The sequence below is a fragment of the Molothrus ater genome, chromosome 4 (genome assembly GCF_012460135.2).
Source record: "Molothrus ater isolate BHLD 08-10-18 breed brown headed cowbird chromosome 4, BPBGC_Mater_1.1, whole genome shotgun sequence".
NCBI lineage: Eukaryota > Metazoa > Chordata > Aves > Passeriformes > Icteridae > Molothrus > Molothrus ater.
Genome location: NC_050481.2, coordinates 20,943,176 through 20,967,964, shown reverse-complemented (window position 1 = coordinate 20,967,964; position 24,789 = coordinate 20,943,176). Strand labels below are relative to the sequence as shown.

Below are 24,789 nucleotides of genomic sequence, written 5' to 3'. Positions count from 1 at the left end.
CTTGGGAAGAATTGTGCCTTGCTTTTCTCTGTGAAGAGAAAAGGGTTCTGAGTGCAGTGTTCTTATTCCTTTTTTGCACCCTTACAAATTCAGCCATCTCCTATAAAAACACCTGTAAATACTTTTTGAAGCCAACAGTCTAGGCACTTAGATATTAAAATGCCATTCAATGCCACAAACCTGAGAAGTCCCAATCCTCCGTGCCAGCGCAATGGGCTTTCAGGAACTGATTAAAGGCACGATTGCAACAGCTAAGCAAACGTGGTGCAACACAGAGCATCTCCAATGGGAAGCACAAAGGAAGGGTGCCAGTACCTTCTGAATGCCTGCAGTGGACTCGAGGACGTTGTTCTCGGAGCCGTTGCTCCGGTTGATCATGCGCCACATCTGGGAATACATGCTGTCCCTCTCGAAGGGGTTCATGCCCTTCACGCGCACGTGCTCGTACACGGCCGAGTCCAGCACGGTGCCGTAAGGAATGTCCGTCTGCCGCGACAGATCCTGGAGAGACCTTCATGGGTGGGGAAGAAAAAGAGACATGGGAGGCTTTCATCCACTTTTTCAAGAGGAAGGAGCTGCAGGCAAACAAAGGGCAATGCAGAGGAAGACAGGTGTCATGACACTTTCATCTGTTGGGCTTTTTTTCCTTTTTTTTATGATTTAAGACACAAAGAGCAATATTAAGAGAAAGGAAGGAGTGGAAAAAGTGAAAATGGATGAAAAAGGAACAGAAGGGGCAAGAGGATGCTGGGAAATACCAGTCTCCCTTGAGCAGGGGCAAGGGAGAAGCAGGGAGTGTTGGAATCAGAAGTTGGATACCTGCCTAGAGTGCAAACACACACTGCTGTGGAGAGCTGGTGGCAGCACCAGAACTCAGAAATCCAGCCCAGAGCACCTGGACTGAGCAGCTCTGTGTGCTCCTGGGTTACACTGTGCAGGGCAGTTTGGTGGGGGTGTTCAGTTCCTGCTCTGAACTGTGCATCCATCTCATAGGTCACATCTTGTATTAGTTCCAGCAATAAGAATATTTCTGTTGTACTTTCATGAACTGCTTTTTCATCATATTTTCATGTTATCACAGTTCATGTTATTTAGTCTAATAAATTTGTTCTGCTTTACTTGTTATGTAGTCTTACCTTTCTCCATAAAGCAAAAGAAATAAACCATTTTAGAAGTTTCTAAAACATCCCAAATGGGGCTTGGTCAACCGAACTTGCTTTGAACTTCAAAACTGTATGTTAGAACCATTTAAGGTTTCCTTACCTCTTGGCTTTTATTTTCCTTTCCTGTTGAATTGCTCTCCAGTACCTTTGATTCTTTAATGGCACTCATTAAAATTTCAAAGTAACTACTGCAATACGTCTACTGCTTAAAACCCATTACAGCTTTCCCAGCACAAATTAACTGTGTATAAACTGCACAAATCTAGTGGATGACACATAAGGACAATCAAGGAGCTCAATGCTGTCTTAAAGAAGGCAATAGCAAATTGTAAAAGCTTATTAGAGACAGAAAATGCAAACAGCAACGTAGGAAACTCATCCAATTCCAAGCTGTATTTCTAAAAAATGTAAATATGAAGGCCAGTGAAAATTGCCCTGTGGGGTGGGGATTGGAAGAAATGAAATTCTTAGGTGTAATGAGGATGGCACTGAAGAAAAAAATAATGACATCTCACAGGATATGTATGCCATGAACAAAACAGAAAGCAGAAAAAGAAGACATCAATAGAGATCAATGGCAAGAGTTTAGATGTTAGCTGAGTAAAAAAGAAATCCTTTGAAGTTTAGACATATGGGCTTAGAAAAACATTGACCAAGAGCTAAATTCTAATCAGATAACATATGGGAATTATAAGGAAGGGAAAAATGTAATTGTGAGGAGTAAATAACTAATGGTATTAAAACCCCTCAAAATTATCTCACTTTCTCCAACAAGACTGCATTCCTTTTAAACAGGGAACCTGCAAAGATTCATCTAATGAATCATCAAAGGTGAGATGCTACAGGTAACATTTCCTGAAACCAAAGTATTGGTATTCTACCAGAGGACCATGACATGCCCTGTTCTATGAGGAAAACTCTGGCAGACTAAGGCATCAGGACAATAAGCAATGTGGTACTTATTGCAACTGAATAGGAAAAGAAAAAATAAATTATCAAGTCCAGATAAACACTTATGAGTTCTGAAAGATTAAATATAAAATGGCTGAGCTGTGAGCAGAAATGTGAAACCTCCTTACAGCCAATGAGCAAAAGGAAAGCAGTAAATATTTTTAAAAGTGCCAGTCAGGGGAATTACCAAAGTAAGGTCCTTAGGTCATGTGCTTAAGTTTAGTAAAAATTCTGAAATAAGAATTAATACAATTTTAAAGGTCAGTCCTGAAGTCTAGACATAGACACCAGGTAGGTTTCTCCAGGGAAAGCAAGTAAATCATCTATTACACTTTGAAATTACTCAGAAACCCCTCAGAATTTCAAAGAGAACTTCCTCCCACCAAACAACATACAGACAGTGGAAGCAGATGGACAATCTTCACAGGAGGATTTTGGAAACATTTCCTAGCAACTCTGGGTAGCATGAGAAATATTCAGTCAGAGTGGATGCTCTCGAGGGATTTCAAGGGTAACAAGAACAGCTTTTGCAGAGCTAAAAGGCTGAACAAGAAGAGTGTGACCCTGTGGATGGGGACAGCAATCACAGCTAGAGCTGAGGCACTCAGTGCCTGCACTGCCTCACTTTTCCCCACCAAGGTCTCCCAGGCCTTTGTGACTACAGGCAGGGTTCAAGAAGACAACTAACAATGAGCAGTAAGTTGTCAGGTAAATCCCAACCAGACAAGGCAGGGATTGACTGGGATCACTACATCCATAGAAGTCAGAGTGTGCTGAGAAAGCTGGCCTGTGTCCTTGCAAGGCCATCTGCTTTAATTTTTGCAAGGTGAAGGAGGCTAGGGGAGATTCCTTGGTACAGGAGAATGAAAATATCCAGACTATATTAAAAAAGTGAATAAAAGATGATTCATGGAATTACTGCTGGTTGTCCATCTTCATGGAGTGAGTCCTTAGCACATTTCTGAGCACATGAAGGAAAAGCAGACTACAGGCAGCACTCAACATTGACTCACCAAAATTAAGTCATGCCTGACCAATTTGGTTGCCTTCTACACTAAAATTACTTCATTTGTGGACAAGACTAGAGATACTGACATAGTTTACCTTTAGCAAGGCAGCCTGCCTATCTGCCTGCCTCAATATACTTGTATCCAAAGGAGGTCATTAGGTACAGCAGTGTGGGAAAGCAGATTTGATAAATTCCCAATTGGATTGTCCTGCTCATGGCATCTCTCATCTGCAGGCTGCTACCAGGTACCCCAGAGGTCTAACCTGGGACATGGCTTTACCAGTGACTTGGAGGAGGTAAGCAAGCACCCTTCTGTCAAGTTTGAAGATGGCATGACATGGAGGGACCTGCTCAAGGACAGGCTGAAGATCAGATGAGCCTAGAAAGGCTGGAGCAATGGGGTGTGAAATTCAGCAAGAACAAATTCAAAGCTCTGTACCTGGGGATGAATAAAAGCCTGCAACAACCAGGCTGAGCACAGCTCTGCAGAAAGGCACCCTAGCAGGCAGCAGTGGGTCTTGCTGAGAGCTTCTCCTTATTTTACCATTAGGCAAAGTGTTGTGCAAAGTGCTGACAGTCTATCTGTCAAAAGCATCACTGATGAAAGGCACTAGATAAATACAGCACACTGTCTTCATCCATTCTGCTCCTGCTGCTGCTGCTGCTGCCAGTACATTCCTGTAATCAACTGGCAGCGCTCAGCAGTGCAATGAGCTGTCACAAGATGCATACTGCAATGTCCTGTAATTGTTATTTGTCACACCAGAAAAGGGTACCAAAAGTATTTATCTGGTCTCCAATTTCTAGTGACACCACTTAGTAAAATTGCAATCATTACTTTACAGGACTCTACATAGCCATATAATTTCTAATATAACGAGCAACAAAACATTTTTTTGGATATATTATTGCTAAGCAGGATATAATTGACAGGTGTAGCTACTGCCACAAATCAGTTAAAAGCAGCACAAAAGAGCTCCTGTGTATATCTTGTGGCTATAAAAGCAACTTTGTTATTTTCAGAAGGGCAAACCAGCACAAGACAAGAGCTATTAGTCTTGGAATGTACTACAGCCAAGGATGGGAAGCAAACAGGCTGGGAAGCAAGCGTGCTATCACACACAAAGGCACCACTGGCAGGGAAATAACAAGGAGAAGAATTATGTCAATGCCTTCAGGAAGGCATGTTGTAGCTGCCACGTCTGGCATTAACTGGAGTCTGCAGTGCCTCACTGTTAGATGTGCTACCCTTAAGTGCAGGATGCCTCTAAGCTGCCCTACTTGCATCTTTTCACGGTCACAGGTGAGGCTCCATGCTGAGAAAATGATGACAAGAGGACAAAAACAAGACAAATATAAGTGTAAACTCTATGGATGGGCTAAATGCTGTTGTTGGCAGTAAACCCAGTGCTCTGATTCACCTGACCATATGCTGAGGAGCAAGAAAGAAGTTTGGGAGCCTTGGAGGTTTACATGTGTATATACTGCTGCACAGGCAAGCTGCAAATACAGCAAAGATCTATCACACATCAGTGACTCCCTCCCCGCACACAAACATGTAAAATGGGATCATAATATACATGACCTCCTTCAGAAGCTGTTTGTTTAATAACCCACAGCTCTGCCAAAGTGCTGCTGAGATGTTCAACCTAGAAGGTACAGCAAAACAAAGTACAGAAAAACAAAGGGAAATGACAAACTTTGAGAGAGCTACTAGAATTATTAAACCACTGAAGTTCCTTTACAGAAGAAAGAACTCTTAAAACTGCTGATTTATAGGTTACACATTGGTTGGTGTACCTCTGTTTCTGGATTAAACAACTCATTCTCTTTTCAGACAATTGCCTTTAGTGGACACGTAAATCCTCAGCCTCACTCTTGTCCCCCAATTTCACTGACACAGCTGCCACACCAGATCTCATAATAAAGAAAAAGTATCTGTGAAGAAAATGAATTCCTACAAGGGATCCTTTGATGCCCAAATCCTGATTCCATTACCCACACTGAAATGCAATTTTTTGATAGTTCCCAGATGAACTGCAAAGCAAAGCACTCATTAGCATGAATAAGCAAATGATAATTTCACATTTTAAAACTTTTCTCTTTGAATTTCTAGTTTTGAAGCAATAAGGTATTTAATGATAAAAATTATTAAAAAATATAAAAAAGCAGATGTAGCTCAAAAATTTGTTATTAAATTAGATACCTTTAACTGAGTTTGTATACAGACAAATTCTACCTCTAGGGAAGTGCCCATGCAGTCAGATCATTCAGTTTATTTTTGTCTATCACTCATGCAGCATTGTGAGGAAAAATATTATGTGTGGTCTTTATAATAAATTTTTTTCTCATTGCGATTACTGGGATAATACCGATATTATTCCAGCATCAATATTATCCTAAATTAACTAGGCTAATAGGGCTATTCTGAGAAGGAATTGAATCATTTGAGGAAGAGTTATTAAGAGATAGATGTATTTTTCAGCAGTTTTTGCTTTTGCTTATTATTCTACACCTTAACCAGGCAGCAGTTGTCAGGTCACTTTCATTTTATGGCTTAGTACAAATCAGTTACTTTGCAATTTAAGAAATTATCTCTGCCTACAGCTAGAAGAAAAATGTAGCAGGATTTGGATATGTTTCTTTCTCCAGAGCATACTCTTTTCTATAAATTCAAATCCTAGACTCAGAATTGGTAACACGTTCACATATGTCAGCCAAAAAGTACACAGAAAAATGTTGCAAAGCAAAAAGTCAGCTTCATAAAGAAGCAACTGAATTTCTTTTTAGGTGATAAAATACCTCTGAGGTCAGAGACTTGGGCATCAACACATCTTTGTAAACCTGGGTTATAGATCAATTCAGGCTAGCTGTGCTAGACTTGAGGGTTGCATAGATCTCTCTGCAAGATCTGGTCACTAAATTTTCAACAAAAAACGACCAATGTCATGGCCTACACTGAAGCCTTTATTTATGACTGATTGATTCAGATAAAGCTTTCCAGTGCTTTTGTGGGGTATTTTGTTCATTTGTCTGTTTTTTTTTTTTTCCCTAGGACAGTAAGGAATAATTCAGAAGCAGATTTAGGGTTAGGGAACAGGGCACATTAAGCCAAGGGGTTTGACTGTTGTCAGGGTGAGCTGTGGCAGAAACCTGTAATACTGCTTGCAGGCTGAACCATGATAAAGAAAAGATTAATGGACATGCATTGGGCAATATATAATTACTGCATTCTCTGCAACCCCCTTGCAGAAATCCTGCAGTCAGCTCCACTGAGCTCTATAAAGCCTTAAGGAATTCTTAGCTTCAGGTGAAGCGTGGTTTAGCAAAATGACGGGAAAAGAATGGCTAAGAAAGAAAGACCTGCTTTCCCACTGTGCCTCCATTTTTGGAGGCAGAGGTCTCACCTAGCAAACAAGACACACTTGTTATAAAATGGAAAGCGTAATGTGAACTTCTGATTTTACAGAAGAAGACAAAAGATGCACTCTTTCTCTCACAACATGTACAATCTAAACTCTCACGCTTCCACATTTTAGAAGTGGATTAAACTTGACACCACCTAACACCAGGCTTTATATGGCAAATCTTTTGACTTATTCTCTGTTCACCCACTCCCACTTCCTTCCTGCAAAATGTCAGTACTCATGTGGTGGTGACACTCTCCTAATCCAGAAAAACAGTGCAGTAATTTGAATAAAATCAATCTCTGCCAATGGACTCTAATTTGATCCTAAAGGAATCATAAAACATAATAATGTCAACACTGGCTCAGTGATGAAATTAAGAATATGAGCATCCCCTAGAAATAGCTCAGGACCTCCAAATTCATTTGGCATTTACCAAGAAAAGCCACTCCTAATTACTATTAATTTATGTTCATTTGCAAAAGTTATCTAAAGATTTAAAAGCATAGAAATTATGCTTTGCTGCCACAGTGTTATGGCATTTGAAATGCTGACGGTCTTGATTTAAATGTCATCTGCAGTGTGGGTCAAGTGTGAACAAAAGATGCATCTAGGAGCTACTTTAGAACTCGAGTGCCTCTGCTCTTGATATTGCGTGTTGGCAGAGGTGAAAAGCTGAGCTCCCAAAGGTACTAAGAGTAGCCATTTCTCTGGAAAAGCAAATTTAACACCCCTTCTTTTCCTTCTAGTTTCTCTGAATTAATTTAAAAACTGCAAAAAATTTGCTTCAAACTGAACATTGAGGCAGAGCACAAATGTCATCAAGTGAGGTTATACAGCAAAGATCTAATTTGAAACTCTGTAAGGAAAGGGAACATTTATTTCTCTAAGGGTCCTCCTTAGTGGATGGGCTGATAAAATTTTGCATGCTTTGCTACTCCAAATAGAGCTCTGGATACCATGAGGCACTGACTAGGAAGAATGGCCCAGGCTTCACTCCAGCTGAGCAGGGGAAGCTGCAAGAGCTCTGAACACAAACTAGCTTCATATCCAAAAGCTGAAATGCAGTAACTACCAAATGTTTCATGGAAATGAAATGTGCTGTAGGCTGCTTGAATCCTCCTATCTTTTGTAAAAGATATCATGAGGACCATACCTACAACAACACACTGTAATATCTGATGCTAGCTGGAAATCTGAAATGAAAAACTATTAACTACTTTTTATATCTGTGCAAACCCACTGACTTCATTTTCTTTCTTTTTTTCTGGCTTGTCTAAAGCTGACAAGCACTACCAGCAGAATCTGGATTATTTTTTTTAATGCTTATACTCATTTCCATTCTGGCCTTGAAGGCTCCCCAAGGTACAATTTGAACTGTTAAAAAAAAAAAAGAAAAAAGGAAAAAAGGAGCATCAGCTTTTTTTCTTTATTGCTTATTCATGTTTTCCACTTTGCAGTAATTCAGCATGATAAACAAACCTCCTCTCTCTTATGTGCTGGTTTAAGTTCCAATTTTGGCAGTTTTGTAAACTGAAGTTTTATACTCACACCATAGTTAGGATAACTTCATTCCCTAATGGATACTAAACACATCTAATTACTCTATTTTTGAGCTGGAAGTGCTGTTGAAAGATGTCTGTTCTTTTATTCCAGGAGCTTTCCAGCTGCAACATTTTCTACTGAATAAAACATTTTCAGTGACTCTGCCCATAAATAATACGGCACAAAGACCAATGTAATCCCAACTGTACATAATAACCTCAAAATTCCACTGAGGCTTTTCTAGTGACATCATAATAAACTGCAAGAAAAAGCTGAAGATGTATTAAATTATAGTTTGGGTATATTTTATTCTTTTTTGCACATCATAAGAAAACACAGACATTTGTCACAGTAATTTGAACATTTTTCTGTACTACTTCAAAACTAGAAGGGACGTGATTTCAAAGCAGAATGCAGAAGCATATTTCATTCTTCTAAGGACAAACTGAATGAGTGAGTACATCATTATAATTTATTTTGCATCTATAAATTCCCATGTTGTTTCTTCATAGTCCTTAGTCAAATTGAAATTGTCTAAAACTTAAATAGATAAATCAACTTCCCTCAAAATATCAAGATTAATGCTGACAAACATTGACACAGAATATCATTTTACTCCCATCCAAATTTTGAAGGGATGATAATTGAGAGTATGGAGTCAAATGGTTGGGTTGTGTCAAAATACCGATATCTGTTATGCAGAACAAAATACCAAAATCTGTTATTCAGAACACAAAAAAACCCCCAAAGGTAACTTGATTTAATTTTCTCATTTTCTCATTGCTTTAGTCTATTTTATATATCTCTGCCTTAGAGTATTGAGCCCTCTAATAGATGAAAGTGGTGAGGCTGTTACCTCAGAAAGGAAGGATAACAACCACTGAAAATTTCCAGTTTGGAGTGTAAGGACTTGCAAAGGCTGGGCAATTCGGTCCATGGAACTTCTCCCTCTACCTCCATCACCCAAGGGTCAGGACATAACCATGCACTCAAAGTTAAGTACTGCTTCTGCTCTTGGGTCCAACTTGGGCTTCAATTGCAAAAGAAACTTGTCTGCCATTGAAGATCTTTGCCAGCCTGTGTGAAAGCCTGGATTGGTTTTAGCCCACAGAAAATCCTCACCCAGAGGAGAAGTACCTTTGTGTGAGCAGAGTGACTGCTGGCACGCAGCGATGCTCGATCCTGACCTGTGAACTCAAAGGGGAGCCAAGGCTCCCCCTGCTCAGTCTGTGACAGTGGCTCACTGCCTCAAGGGGAATTTCAGAGAGATCTGAGAGATTTTGAAAGCAGCTGAACTAGAGGCAGAAGGACCTTAGGTGATGATACACACAAGTCAGGGATTTGGATCAGTGACTGGACTGGGAAAACAGAATTTTCCCTAGGGTCAGCATTGAGCCTGACTTGAAGGTCAAGTTCTTACCTTTCGGGAGGAAGAAATACAGTGAAATGTGCCTCTCTTCTTTAAAGTCACTCTGAGACTTTTGCAAAGAAGCAAAGGGTAATTTTGTCACTCTCACATACTTTCACAGACTTGTAGGCTCAAGATTAATCTGCTATGAAAAAATGGCCAGCTGTCACTCACTGTGCTTGGTTAGCTAATACAGCTTCCCTGTATTTTCTAGTCTCTGCTTTGACCCAGGAGTGAGCATTTGAAGGTGAAGGTTATCACTGTAGCAATGGAAGTGAGGATAACTCAGTATCCTAGGTGAAGGAGAGGATACTGGAGTACAGAAGGGCAGAGAGAGAGGATAGGAGACCTAGAAAGGCTCCTGTAGTATGGAAAGATGACATGATCTTCAGAAAAAGACTGGAAGGTGTGACAGAAGGAGTTCACTATAAAAGGAACAGGAGAAGACCAGGACATTGATTTTTGGGAGGCATGAAGCAAAGGAACAAATACACAGGGAAAGAGTACAACATGATCTGCTCATGTAGTAAGAGAGCTCCTGGGAGCAGAAGGAGCAAAGAGGAGCTCCCAAACCAGTGAGTTCATTACTGCTTGTTGCTGTTAACAAATGTCTGCCTTGGCAAGAATAGGTGAAGTCAGCTCTGAGCTCCCCAGACATTGAAGAATCATTGGGATCTTCCTGACCAGTGTTGGAATGCAAGCATTGTGGAATACATCTGAATGCAAAGCAGCAGCAATTTATACTTTCCTATTTCAAACACTGACACTGTGTGGTCATCTCAAACTCAATTGCCTCTTTCAAAACATGTATGTGTGCAAACATACATATGTATGTCTGCCACAGGGAAAAGCATCTGCTAGAGGCCAACAACTCCAATCCTAAAAACAAAGTGTCTCCAGGGAGACCGACAGTCTCTCATAGTATATTGTTATTTTTCTAACTTCCCAGCTACTTCTCAAGGAAGATAAACATTTATTCCTGTCCTCACATTTAAGTAGAACATTTATACCCCTCTACATGTATATTTATGTTCACCCTCCATTCCCTTCAATCATTCTTTATCAACTTACTGGATGGAGTTCTCAATGCGTGTGATGGTGAGGAAAGCTGCTAGGTTGGCCGTGTAGGAGGAGATGACAATCAAAGCAAAAAGCCACCAGGCTCCCATCATCAGTCGGGTTGCCAGGGTTGTGTATGGAACCTCTCCTCCTGTGGGGAAGAAGGAAAAGCAAGAATTTTCATTTGGCAGAGGAATGCTCGTGCATCTCTCAGGATAACTAGACCCCAAGGCTAACAGGTTAAAGCAGTCCATTAAAGCCTGGTGCTTCAGTGGACTGAGCAGGATTTGGAGCTGCACTTTCTGTGCAAGGAAAAACACTGAAGGAAGCCCACACTGTCAGTTGTCATTCCTGTGTTTAATATCTTTTGCTATTATGCCTTTAATTGCAGTTTATCTGCCAATCCTGTCCAGTAATGGAAATAGACTTCTACATCTCCGAACAAAAGCAGCCAAAGGAAAATCTTACAATGTTCTTTCCTTAGAGATCTTATCTACAAACCTTAATTAAGTTTTTCTTTCATTCTGGGGAACATAAAGTCAAAAAATCCCATCAAACCACAATTACTTTTCACAGTTCTGTAGGCAGGCAGATGCTCATGATAACCCTATGTATTTGTACAACTTGCTGCAAGTGAACTTGGACACGCAGGAAAAAAAAAATCATACGTATTGAAGAAGAAAGCAAACATTGTTTTGTATTCCTCTAGTTGCTTTCCTTTAAAATCCAACTGCCATGTAAACAGAACACGAGCAGCAATTAAACCTCCCAGGATGAGCAGCAAGCTATCGATTGTTTGACAAGAGCCTAGTAACGCAAACCATGAAAAACAGCAGTTTTTATTCAAATAGCTGCCCCAAAACACACTAGTTTGGAGTATTTGCAAAAGCTCTTTCTGTTAAAAAAATATTTATAAATCCCAGATTTTTCAATGAAGGAAAATGTTATTTTTTTTTAATCCCCCTTTTGTCTGCAGTATGTTTTGTCACAGCTACAAGTAACTGAGAGGGGACAGGTGAACACAGCAAACACCCACAGTCAACTGCTCAAGATGTTCACCCCTTTCCTCTCCCTCTACACTCAGCAGTCTGAGAAGCTGATATTGTTTGTGAGGCAGGTTTCTCCTAGGCAAAGTCTTATAATGGTACAATGCCTGGGATTTGCAAAAGCAATTTGTTACCAATTCAATCATCTGTAGATAGTTTGTTTTGTACTTATGTAAAAACTCCTTAATGTTTCCACAGCAAGTAGGTTTAAGGGAATACAAATTACAATTATTCCCATCCCAAGAACAAATAATTTTCACTTATATACAGAAACTGAATGTTTAATCAGTGTTGTCTATTAAGGATGCTCTTACTGCTTTATTCAAAATTTTTTTTACCTATACAAAACACTGGGGACTCTGCATTGCCATACAAATTTGAAACTTTTTTCCTGCATCAGTGATGTGGAATTGTACCATAAATGAAATAATAATTGACTCCATTCTTTTATACTTTTGGTATATAAACACTCAAATCCTTTTTCTTTTGAGAATTCCAGAACTGACAGACAAAATCTCTTAGACCTAAACATCTGGAACAAGTTTTCTTTTATTTCCTAGATGCCATGTAATTGTCTGAAATAAGAATCTACTGATCAGATTGGGACATATTATTTCAGTCTAAGGATTATCAAAGATGAATGCTAACTTCAACATCTGAAGATCTGGGTTTGTCTGCTGCATGAATTTTAAATTACTTTTAATAGAGTATTTCCACTTAAAACAATTTTTGCAATGTCTTTTAAATACTTAATTTAAAAATGATTTTTAATAAAATGAAAAGAGCAATTATATTAATTTATCAGAAAAGGCTGTTTGTCCTTTTAACTTTCAGGTGCCAATCCCTGCAGATAATGCTCACACTTAATTGAAATGGCTAGAGTGATTGAGAAGAAACCAATGATATTTTGGATATCCTTGCATATTCATTTTTCAGCTTAATGAGTAAGACTCCGAAATTCTCACATTTTTGAACTGAAATGTCAGAAGAGCGAGGACCACTGAAAGTCACACACCTGCCTTCTGGTTCAAGCAAGGAAAAGCCACTACAGATCTCTCAGCCACAGCATTCCCTACTGTCCACACAAGCTTTCCCATACTTTGACAAGGTTGCCCCCACTATTCACTGTTACTTTTTCCTTTTCCATGTTAAAAATAGACTTTAAAACCCATGAATGCTGGCTAGCCCAAGTGCTTTTATTTCATCCTGGTGTTTGTGAATCTTTGTTCCTAATTCACAGCTGTTCCTTGTATACCAGCAGTCAATAAATGAAGCTTGAGGACAAAGCTTGTATTGAAGTACATGTACAATAAACACATATCAAAATAATCCCTCACTCCTCTAAAAATTCTTGTACTGAGGCTTCTTAAGCCACTATTTCTAAAGCAGGGCTGACACAACAACAACCTAAGTGCATGACTTTTTTTTAAAGCAGTACAGGCAGGGTACTCCACATTTCCCAGTAAAAGAAGAAAAGAATCAAAAACCAAAGGAGATATTTGTCTGCCTTGGTACCATTTCTTTGGCATCTATTAGGAGACTTAATGTGACACAGTCTTGTTCCATTGTACTCCTTGCTAAAACACTTCCTGCACCATGGCAGTTCACCTTAAGAAACCTCTTCATTCTCCCCAGTTCTGTTTCTGGGGATAAAACTTTCTGAAGTTTTCTTTGAGTCCCAATCCACATTTTCTCAGTGCAGAAGAGTGCCAAGTCACTCAGGAGAGCAACAATCACTGCTTTTCCATTAACATTACCATGACAGAGAGCCACAGACCTAGAAGATACTACACTCCACTTTAAATTAATGTTCAGGAGGCACAGGCATGCAAATCTCCCTGAGCTCTGCTTTCTGAGACCGAGGATGAGTTTCAGGTGCACTGACATCTTTATGTATCACACCATGTTCTAGATACAAGAGGTTACACACAGGACACACAGCACAAAGCGGGAGGGAGCCAAAAACATGGAACAAATCTTTGCCTGTTGCTGTCTTTTATATCATACCAGCAAAGCTTAGGAACCCCTAATGGCAAAGGGGGCCACCTGTGCAAAGCAGACCCATGCTGATGACCAGAGTTCTATGACATCTCATTCCTATAGCAAAATTCATCAGTGGAGGCCAGCACAGTGTTGTGGTTACAGTAAAAACACTGCTGCTCTTGGGACACGATGAGCAGCGCTTAAAAGTACTGAGCCCCACTCATGAAACCAATGGAAATCATAGAAGACAGCAGTCGAGGAGTTGCTTTGTCACATTAAAAGACACATCTCAAAGGACTACAGAGGCTATATTATCATTTATAGTGGCCTTTCCAATATACCTGCAGAAGGGTATAAGGCAGCACAAAATTCTACTACCTCTGCATCACCTACATTGTGGCTACAGCTCCCAGTATAATTCATCTGACATGTAATGGGTGCTAAAATCACTTAGAGAAATCTAATCTGCCTTTAAAATCTTCATGTGCAGGAAGGGTCAGATATTTTCCAGAGTAAACTGAACTAAAAAAATCAATCTTATTGGGAGTTTTCTGAAAAAGTTGAATTACTGTAGAAGTCACAGTGAAAGAAATTACTTTTAGTCCTCCCACTCTCATCTAATGCAGCTCTCCTTCATCAATCCTGGACCATTTCAATGCTGGCCTACTTCAGATGACAGGCTTAGACTGCAACTTATCTTATAAATTTCTGTTTATTCCCATTTCTTTCCAAGTGCTTCAAGCTAAATAGAAGGCAGGAAAAATGATGCATTGTCTTGATAATGCAAAAATATTATGCATAATTATGACAGACTTAAATACCAGGGTAAAACTCAACTTAGAAGATAAAATGTGAAACTATAGAATTACCATCCGTATTTTTACTTTAAAAAAAATTATTTTCCTTCATTGGTATTTAGTCTAAAGGTTTCTTTATGTCAAAAATCACAAGAGAGGAGTACAGGCAAGAAGGAGGAATGAAAACACAGGACAAATGGGCAAAATCGGGAAATTCAGGATAACAGCCTGGTAAAATCTTGACATTTTATAATTCTGGATTAAATTTGAAGAATTCAAAATGCATAGGCTCTTTTTCCAGACATCTTGTCCTCAGGGATTTGTCAATTGTTTGCCTGAAGAAAAACTGCAGTGAGCTGAGCTTCTGTGTAAGGAGTTTGCAGCTAATTTAAAGCACCATGAAAAATATGTTAATTGTGACTGCTTTGTTGAGGAACTGTAATACCATCAAAATTAAAAGCAAGCATCTCAACTGTGCTTGGAAAAGGAAGGTGAAGAAATAATAGGGTGGGTTATCTGGGGACAGATTTTGATTCTGCTTTTTCCTGCAAAAATTCTGTCCACATTCAGTGAATTGTTGGCCTTTGGTAAAAAAGCACAAAGGACTTGGGAGCTGGCTGCAATTTAGCCTTTAGCCTGTTAGAACAGTCACATCAATTATGCTGTGCATCTGCAATTTCCATAAATAAAGAGGTGCAGATGCCTGTTGCAAACAGTTTAGATCAATGCATGTCTTCTGTATTCTTTGTGAAGGGGACATTAATAGAGAGTGCATGTGAGGGAAGTAGTTTGTATTAACAAAGAGGAAAAGGTATTTTATATTTCCACTTCTTTATTGCCACTAGAAACAAAACCTGAAGTTTGACTGAGCTCTGTGATCTTTGTAAAACTCTGCAAAGCAAAACTCTTCAAAGGCAGAACCTTTCAGAGCATAAGCTATTGCTATTGTTCTGTTAAAAACTTTCCTGAAAATATAAAATCTCACCTACTTTCAATTGGAAATGTTCAATTCAGTATAGGACAAAAAAAAATTTACAGTCAATGAAGCCCATACCTATTTCTACAAGCTGTGAAGTAAATACAGCTTGGAAGTTGTTGGGAAATTTCTCATAATGAATTTTTCTTCCCTTTTTTTCATTTTTTTCATCTATCCTTTTCCATTCTTCCTTGAACTTCGCTTGTATTCATCCATAACATTTAAGCTGGCGTGCCATAACCTGAGCTTGTAATATTCCATTTTGTGCTGAAGTTAACACCCACTGACCACAGTAGGCACGACAAATTATTCCACAAGAGAATATAACTCCTTGAATTGGCAATGCTTCCCAAATAAGCTTGAAAATCAGTGGCTGAACTTGCTATCCTTGCACATATTGGCAGATTGCAGGGGTTTGAGAGTGGAGAAGGAACTGATCAGGAGGCAGGGCTGGCAGCCAGACCTTACAAGGTGTGGAGAAGTTTGAGAGCCAGCTATAGTTTTTACTCACCACACCACCTGCTCCTCCTGTAGCATTTGGTTTATATTAAAATGTAGTGATTTAAAAACCAAAAATTATATATAAAAAGAGACATTCAGATATTTTGCTTCACACATCAAACATTTTTCTTCAGGTCTTTACTCCCTAGCAGTGAGAGCACTGCATCTATGTATTAGTATTATACTGTGAAAATACTCCTAATATATTAAGAACTGTTCTTTGAGTTCATTGGAAGTAGTAGGATTGAAAGGGATCCTTTTTTTTTTTTATTTACCAAAGCAATTATAAAAGTTTCCATCAGATTCCAAAGATACAGCTTTCCTTTTTTATAATAAAATTGTAAAAGTCACGCGTAGACTTTTAAAATGGTTATATTTTTTGAAATTGTTAAGTGCCTCTTTATAGTTGTTAAGTCTTTCATCTTGTTAAATCCAGATATTAAGATGAAAGAAAAACTTGAATTGAAGTTTCAGTTTGGTCTTTTAAGTTTACAATAAATTTTTTTGGCCATCTTTCCAAAAACCTGCCCAATGTACTAAGACTCATGTCAGCAAACAGAAATCTTGGAAGCTACACAGTAAACTCTCAAAAATGCTTGGATGAAATTTGTTTGAATTTGCTGATTTGAAACTGTTATAGTAGTAGTTATATAGTAGCTACCACTTAACCTCCACTACACAGAAAGAATTTAATTGGCTTTTTTTCACAGGCACATAAGAGAAATATTTGTTGCCTTTCTAGCATAACGATTTTGAATAGCATTACCTTCACCTAATGCACCAATATCATTAAGGTTTCTATAACTCCTAATGAAGTTTTCAGTGCCCTCCTTCCTGTTCTCAGCTCTGCCTCACCTCTGTGTACACTTTCTCCCCACATCACTTTTTTCTCTGAAATTTGTAGTGTTTAACACTTTGTGCTCCTTTTCTTTTCAATATGCTCTACCTGTGCATTCCAGATACTTCAGCATGGACAGCTGGAGGCTTGAAACACATACCACTCAGCCTGACTGCCCCTCTTACACCTCACATTATCCCTCATGCATCACAGAGATGCTGTACAGGAGCCAACCGTGCTTCACTCCAGTGTGATTTGGTGGCCTGCACCAGGCACTGTCTCCCATCTCATTTTGTGCTCCAGCCACCAGCGCACAGTCACAGAAAAAAACCAAGATGAGTTCTTTCCAAGTTCTCAACCTCTGAACCTAATCCATTGTGACATAGTGACACATTCTCCCCCTTTTACCTACCTTGTCCATCTGACTTTCAGTATTTCCTATTGGTCCTACTAGATTTCAGAAACAACATGAAGATCAACTCTGTATTTCTGAGTCTAACTGTTCTTGTTTATTATTCTGATTTCTCCTGCTGGTCTATAGGCAGAATGGGTTCACTTTGTCCTTTGGTGCTCTGATTAATTTTTTCACCCCTTAATGTCTTATTTCTGAACTAAACAATCACTGCCTCTTGCCATTTGTTGTTGTTAGTGTAATGATCTCCTGACTAATCTCATTACGTTTTCTCCGTGGAAGATTATTTTCTTTCAGCTGGGTGGGAAGCACTGCCCTCACTGTACTCCCAGAAGGGAAGCAATGATGCACAAAAGAAAGCTCCCCTCATTTATTTCTCCCCTTTATGTGACAGGCAGAAAATCTGAAACCATCATTCCTCTCCTTCAGGCTTATTTCAAATCACTCCTAGGTATCTGAAATCTGTGAAGGAGTTTGAGAAGCTGCATCTTATACATGCTAAAGATCCTTACCAGCAGCTCTGGAAGCCAGCTAACCTGAGGGTGTATGCACAGCCTTGTGGAGGCAGATGGAGGCTTCCCCCAGCCCTCTACCAAGGAGGCCAGGCACGAGCCAGCTCCAGTCTGAGAGGGAGATTGCCATGCTACCTTGTCACCCTCTGTTACTGCTGGCCAGCAATCACCTCCAAGCTACATCTCGGATCTTGAAAACTCCCTCTGAAAATCCTCCATTTGCCACTGCTGTGTAGCTGTTTGGATGTGCCTTTGGCACTTGACTCACACACTAAGGCTCATTGCTCAGCTCTGTTTTCTCATTAATAGGGAAAGATTACCCATGCTGAGATTTCAAATGCTGGGACTAATCAAGGACCAGTGGCAGTGCCACAAAAACCCTCATCAAGTTACAGCCCAGGGAACCCATCTCATAAATCTGGTCAGAGGGCCTTGACATACAACCTGATGGACAAATAGAAATATCCAAAAGGTTGGTGAAATGCCTGCTCACAAACTATTTTGCTTAAAATACAGGTTCTTCACTCACATTCCTTGAAAATATCCTCTCTGAAGCTAGAAATTCCTCTAGCATCAAGGAAAGGCTCAGTGCTACCCAGTGCAAAGCATTTCACCCTACTACAGCATTGCTCTGTACTGGATTAGTAACCTACTGTGTTTGTAAGTTTAAGTCTCTGCTGTGTCTATTACCAAACTATTACTCTATCAGTCTTCAAATACCAGCCTGCCTAACTTGCTGTGTCTCCTCTAACAGCTCCATTCCAGTAACAGAGGACTGATCATTTGGCCACTAGGCTCCCTTGGAAAATTCTGCCAAGATACAGCAGGAACTGTCAGACATCCTTGAGTAAAATTTTATTAGAAAATTAATCTATTTGCAGCAGCCTGTCAGATGCACCACTTCACTACACTACTACCCTTTTCTCCCTGGGTCTAATTTATATACAACAGTAGTTAGAGGCACCATGAAGATGAAAAATAATTTGTGACAATAGCACCCCTAAGGGCAAACCAAGGAGGGCATCCAGAGACAAGATACCTTTAGGTAAGCGGGAGCTGTAACTATATAAAGGTCAGCTTTAACTCTGTCTTAATCCTCAGGTACTGATCACACTCCTTTTCTAATGCTCACCATTTCCACTGAGCTCTGACTAGACAGTGCAGGATTCAGCCTCAGAATAATCTAGATAGAACTGTGCTCTGCTGCTACTTTTAAAAGCTGCTGTGTCTTTAAAGTTGCAAAACTTTTCCATAAACCAAACTCTATTCCTCCTAAAAAAAAAAAATCATCAGGTTTGCAGAGACGAAAGCAGAGAATGAAAACTGAGAAAATTTGTTTTATGGGAGAAGCAATAGCAAGTCAAAACCAAAATTGAATGGACTTTCTAAAAGGCTATTTTAAGCAGAAATTCAAGCCTCTATCAAAAAGGAGAGCAGTACAATGACAAAAAATTTAACTTATTTTTTCTATTCAGAAATTTTCAGATAAACCCCAAACATTTAAATACATACTGAAAATATAAAAAGGGTCTAATAACTATATTGGAGTAGAATAGTATCTAATGTGATAATAAAAAGTCTAAACTCTTTTCAGCTGAGCTGAGATTCCAATTTTCTGCATCACTAGCAATGATAATGTTACACAAACAATGTTCAATCATTAAATTAATTCCCATTAAATCAATGTCCTTAAAGGCCAAACAGTCCTTTAATAATTACCTGATTAAAGTGATGTTAGCATAACATATTAGTTATAGTATATTTATAATTCCCTTCACAACAATAAATCCTTTCTTTCCACCCCTCTTGCTGAAACGGTGGCAATAATGCAAAAGTTGGGAAGGGAAATGCTTTGTATCACCATTTAGCAAATGGCTGGACTCTAGCTTCTCCTGGTGTCTGTGATGCTTTAATTACAGACATTAATCAGATTTTCATTCCTATTATGTACTATTTACAGGATCAATCTTCAAGACCTATGGGAATCAATTCCTGGCTTTTAGGCCTAGACCCACAAGCTTAATGACTTATTTCAGATATTAACAATTTTGCACTGGTCACTTTCTGTCTTTCTGTGGAATTAGCAAAATATATTTTCAACTGCAAATCAAAGTTCACAAGAGATAAAAGAAAATGTTACAAACATTAGCTTGCATTAATATAGTGCCAATACATTGCATTGACTTGTGCAACATTATCAGAGAGAGGGCATGGGTAGCCTTTACAGTGCTTCTAAAAGTTCTGGAAAATATATCACAAAGTATATTTTGCTTTTCTCTTCTGCTGCCATTACAAAAGAGGAGCAATGACTGAAGCTAGAATGAAAATGGAGGTATCCACTAGAATTTGCTGAAGTTACTGGGAGCCCTTAGGTTAATTATTACTAGTCTTATACTACGAGTCTTGATATTTGAAAATCTATCTTTTGATATCTGTAACTGTGACCACATCGGAACTGAGGTTTGCTGTCCACCTCTCATGAATCAGTTGGCCAAAATATACTGTATTAATGCTGCTGAAGTGCATTGGTTTATTAGAAAACTTAGCAGGGTTTCAAATTTAATTTGGGGTTACCAAATATAAGACCATTCAATTACATAATCATAAATAGTTATTTATAATAGTTATTACTGTGCAACAAGCCTAGCAATTTTACTAACAGCTCTTTGCAAAAAAAAAAAAAAACAAAAAAAAAAAAAAAAACCAAACAAAAAAACCCCAAAAAAACCCAAAAAAACCACCTCTGATCAGATAATTCTTTGTTGCCACTTTCAAAACATAGCCCAGTACAGAATATAATTATTAATATACACACAGAGAGAAGAACACAGATTGGAGCTCAATGGGCATTTTCAAGAAACAAAGGGAGCCTCTGGGGATGCTCTTCAGGAGTGTTGTGATGAGATTTGTGCTTTTAAGATGGCTCTTGATTGCATGCCTGTGTAAAGGTGCTATTTGCAGCCACTGGGAAGGCATCAAAGTGATATATGCTTGCTATTATTTTAGAGGATGTTGGCACTGGATCTTACAAATAACCTTGCACACTGGCAACGTTTAGATCAGATTTCAAGAGATGCTGAGACCAAACCTCTCAATTACTAATGGCTGGATTCAAATGTTGTGAAGCCTCAAGCAATCAGCCACAATTATCATCTCTGGTGCATATTCATAAGTGGCTGAGGAGATGATGTGTGTGTTACTGTCACATACAGTTTGCTTAGTGGGGTCTTTCTGCACACTACTGACAGAGTTGCATGTAGCACCTTCAGGGAGAGCAGAGAGAACTGTGCACAATGGACTGAAAACAGACCATCTGTACGTAAAATTAACATTAAGCTAAACAATGCCATTAATGAGGTATTAAAGCGTGGCTTTAGTGAAGAGTCTGTCAGAGAGGGCATTATGAATATGAGGGAGAGAGTCCCCTTTGGCTGAAACTGAGCAACTGTGAACCAAGCAAAGCACAAAACAATGCAGTGTGACCATAAGGACAAACACTTGTTCCAGTAAAGCCCTCACATCTTTTGACCAGTAGTTTTCTCCATAATCTTTTTACCTCTACATGATTCTGTGACTCAAGATTTTAGGGGGTGAAGGGAATTTAAAAAAGGATTACAAACTACAAACTGTGGTTTTGCTTGAATCTTTGAAGAATTATGATCTGTTTTATAAATCTGTTCTTCCAAGTTTTCCAAGCATCCATCAGTACAGAGTGACCCCTGACTACTTCAGAGGAAAGTGAATCACAGGCATCTCAGATACCTTAGTTCAGTTTTCCTGTCACTATTTCTAGTTATCCTTTAATTTTCAGAATGCTTCTCTGCAATGAACTCCTAACCTTATAGAATTCAATCATCACCAGTGTAGGAGCTCTAATTATGTTCCTAAATAACACGTTTTAAAATTTAGACTAAAATTCCACTTCAGGTACATCCTGCAATGTTGTTATCAAAGTGATCTCTAAAACTCAAATGACCTAATGTAGTATTATGACAGTGAACAGAGGACAGAATGAAACCCTCATCTTTTTAAGTTTCACAGAGAAAATGTCATTTATTGATGAAAATCACTAATATGAATGCTTATGTTTGAAAGTGGAATAACCTGGTTTTCACAGCAAATCAGCTATCACCCTGCTTAAGATCACAACCCAGGTTTTCCAGAAGTGAAAAGCGACTTCAAAGGTGACTTTACAGGATAGTGAGGATTTTCCTCTTTGGAGATATAGAAATAAAAGAAGCCATTGTAAGAATGAGGTACATGCTTATGGCTAAAAATGTTCTATTAGCAAGTATATCTGGGCATGAACAACGAACAGCCCACTCAACAGATTAATTATCACTGCTCCTTCACAGCCTGTTGGCAGATCACTTTCTTTCCCCTTCATCCCTACCCTGGCTCTGTCCTAGTGTGGGGGAAGACAAGGCTTCAGTCAAAACCACCCATGTTCCTTCATCTCCCCTTTGCCTGGTAGGTGAGGTATAGCACAGTTTTAACTCAGCCCCATCTCACCAACTGCAAAAACGCTGAAAAGGTGAAGTCCTACTTTAAGATCTCTCCCTCCACTACTGACAGTTGAAGGATAAAAATTAAGCAGCAGGAGATTCCTACAACAGAATGCTGCTATAATGAAGGTAATCCCCTTAATTTGCATGCTGGGAAGCTGACTAGATTAAAAAAATACAAACAAACTCCCCCACAGCCCTCATTCTACCATAAACGCTGAGACTCATCCTTCAGCTCAAGAATCAGGGAAAGGAACAGGTTAGTTAAAAAAATAATTTGATAGCATTTTTTGTTTCCTTTCTCTATTAATTTTGGTCTACTCCTTTTATAAACACTTCAGTATTACAAGAGGTCTGAGGAAAAAACCCTCAGCTGCTGAAGAAGGGAGACTTTCTGCCAGCAGCTTGAAAACCTCTGCTACTCCTGTCTTTACAGCTTTCAGGCAATTTTCCTGGCACCTACCCACCAGTTGATGTTGTGAAGTGGCTCTGCATGGGTGGATGCAGCTATGGCACAGCTGTTGCAGAGGAGGGACTCCTCACAGGGCAGAAAAGCAACAGAAAACTTCCGTGGGCTCCCTCTAAAACCCCATGTTTGTCTGGAGCCTTGGGTGGCCTCAGCTGGAAAAGGCTGAGCAGTTTGAGGATGAAACTGCTGGCATCCCAAGCAGAGGGGAAGTACTTTTAATAAGGCTAAAACTCATTTCTCACTTCCTCCCTACCTTAAACAGCTGAAGTTGTCAATTTAACTGTAAACTCATGTGCAGGAAGATCAAATAGCAGCACAAGTAAGACTTGCCTCTTCAGCTTCTAAACATCTTTGAAGATAAAAATGGGGGTTACATTGTTCTTCCATGTAAGAAACACTCAGTTCCTGTCTAAATGGTTCTTCCTTGTTTCCTCACTGAATGTATATTATACACAGGTGAACCCTGAAAAGTCAAAATTGGTTGCCTAATCTGAATCTACCTTATTCATTATTTACCCACTTACAGTATATAGTCATATTAGAAACTATAACAACTAAAGAAACTGTTCTGAGTAAAAGTCATATTAGAAACTACAACAACTAAAGAAACTGTTTTGAGTAAAATATTCACCTTAGGATGTTTTTGAAAGAACCCAGAATGATGGACAGATGCCATGACATCCAATTCTACTTTCCTTTTGCCTCACTTGGTCTTGATCAGGGTTTACACTACAGCCAGATAGACATTACCTTCTCACAGTCAATCAGAGCAAGTCCTAGGCAATTAAGGTAGTTTTTGGGCTTTCACACTGCCATTCATTCTCCATCTCCTCACAGATGGAATATCAGACACAAAATCTCTAAACAGACTGCCTCATGTACCCGGTGCTATTACTCAAGCAACCACGTGCAGAGAAGATGTAGAATTGCATTATTTAAGATGCCTCTGAGAACTGCCTGAATCTTAACTTCAAATTAGGGGAAAATCCAAGCATATCCCCTGGTAGTTTCACACTAGTGATATCACATTGCTGCAAACAAATGCCCACACTACTGAACATTTTACTTGGAGTGTGGTTATTCCATGGAGCTACAGTTTCAAAAAGAGAAAATCAAATAAACCTCTGAAAGGACATAAAGCTCCATCCAAGGCTTATAAAAGTGCCCTTCATACTGTCCGTTCCAGTGACCACTTGTGGTCTCCAAATACATTTGAGACACAGGACACAATTGCCAAAATGTACTCATTTTTGGATGCTGTCAAGAAGACTGGCCAAACCACTGAGACATGCAAAAGGAGTTTGGGTACCACAGGCTGCAGTCCCCATTTCAGAGAGGTGACTTTATGAAGGTAAATACATTTGCTGATGCACTAGCCCAAATTTAATCAAAATGACATGAGAATTTGGGGGGTCATACTTTAAGGTGGAATTATCATGCCACAGATAAATCTGCTGGTGTATGCAGTTTGTTCCCTAACATGTTTGGTATCTGACTTCTCATTTTCCCAGCTCAGTGCTGTGCATTTTAGGCTCAGCAAGTCTGTTCCCCTTGCTACATGAATATGTCAAGACTGGCATTATCTTGAAGAACAATTAAAATTGTTAATTCATGAGACTGGCATTTAAGTTTTGCCTTCTATCAGAAGGTATAGAACATGTTTTTATGAAGGAAGATGGGTAACATATCCATTTTAAAACTAAGGGCTGATATCTAAGATATTAAATAAAGTTTCTGTGGTCAGCCAGCTGATCAGGTACAGAAACCAAATTAAGAACTAGGTCCCACTCCTAAAGTCTTTACTTTATACTGGATCGTTTTTGCATTTCTACACATACCCCCTCCCCCCCAATAAATCAGGTTTCACCACTAAATATCATATGTGAAGATATAATTAATTTCTAACAGAATTTTTCCAGATTAATTCTAGAGTCTTCCTCTGAATATTAAATATTTGATTGTTGTATACTCAATTAAGAGAAAATGTCACTAAGAAAGGATGTTGCTACAGCATAGGGGTTTCCTGCTGATAGGGATATGCCAAGAGTGAGATAAGCAAGACAGAGTAATTTATTAAGCAACAGCAGAGTCCAGGCAGTGCATTTCAGGAGGATTATATCACACCTTGGGTGGTAGTACAAGGAAGAAGACTGAGAAGTCTGAGCAGCTTTAACCATCTGAGAAGTATTATAATGACTTTGAAGTGCT

The 24,789-nt window shown here is 39.1% G+C and overlaps 1 protein-coding gene across 2 annotated transcripts in view; it reads right to left on the bottom strand.

The window, feature by feature from the left end:
- GRID2 (glutamate ionotropic receptor delta type subunit 2) overlaps positions 1–24,789 on the bottom strand; it is a 687,526-nt gene that overhangs the window by 93,236 nt on the left and 569,501 nt on the right. For both annotated transcript variants that reach the window (XR_008508327.1, XM_036382204.2), the window contains exons 12-13: positions 10,555–10,693; positions 316–511 (exon numbers count right to left, since the gene is read on the bottom strand). Coding sequence is in view for 1 of the 2 variants with exons in the window: in XM_036382204.2 (XP_036238097.1) it covers positions 316–511; positions 10,555–10,693 (335 nt within the window). In the remaining variant the exon portion in view is untranslated. The remainder of the gene's footprint in view (positions 1–315; positions 512–10,554; positions 10,694–24,789) is intronic.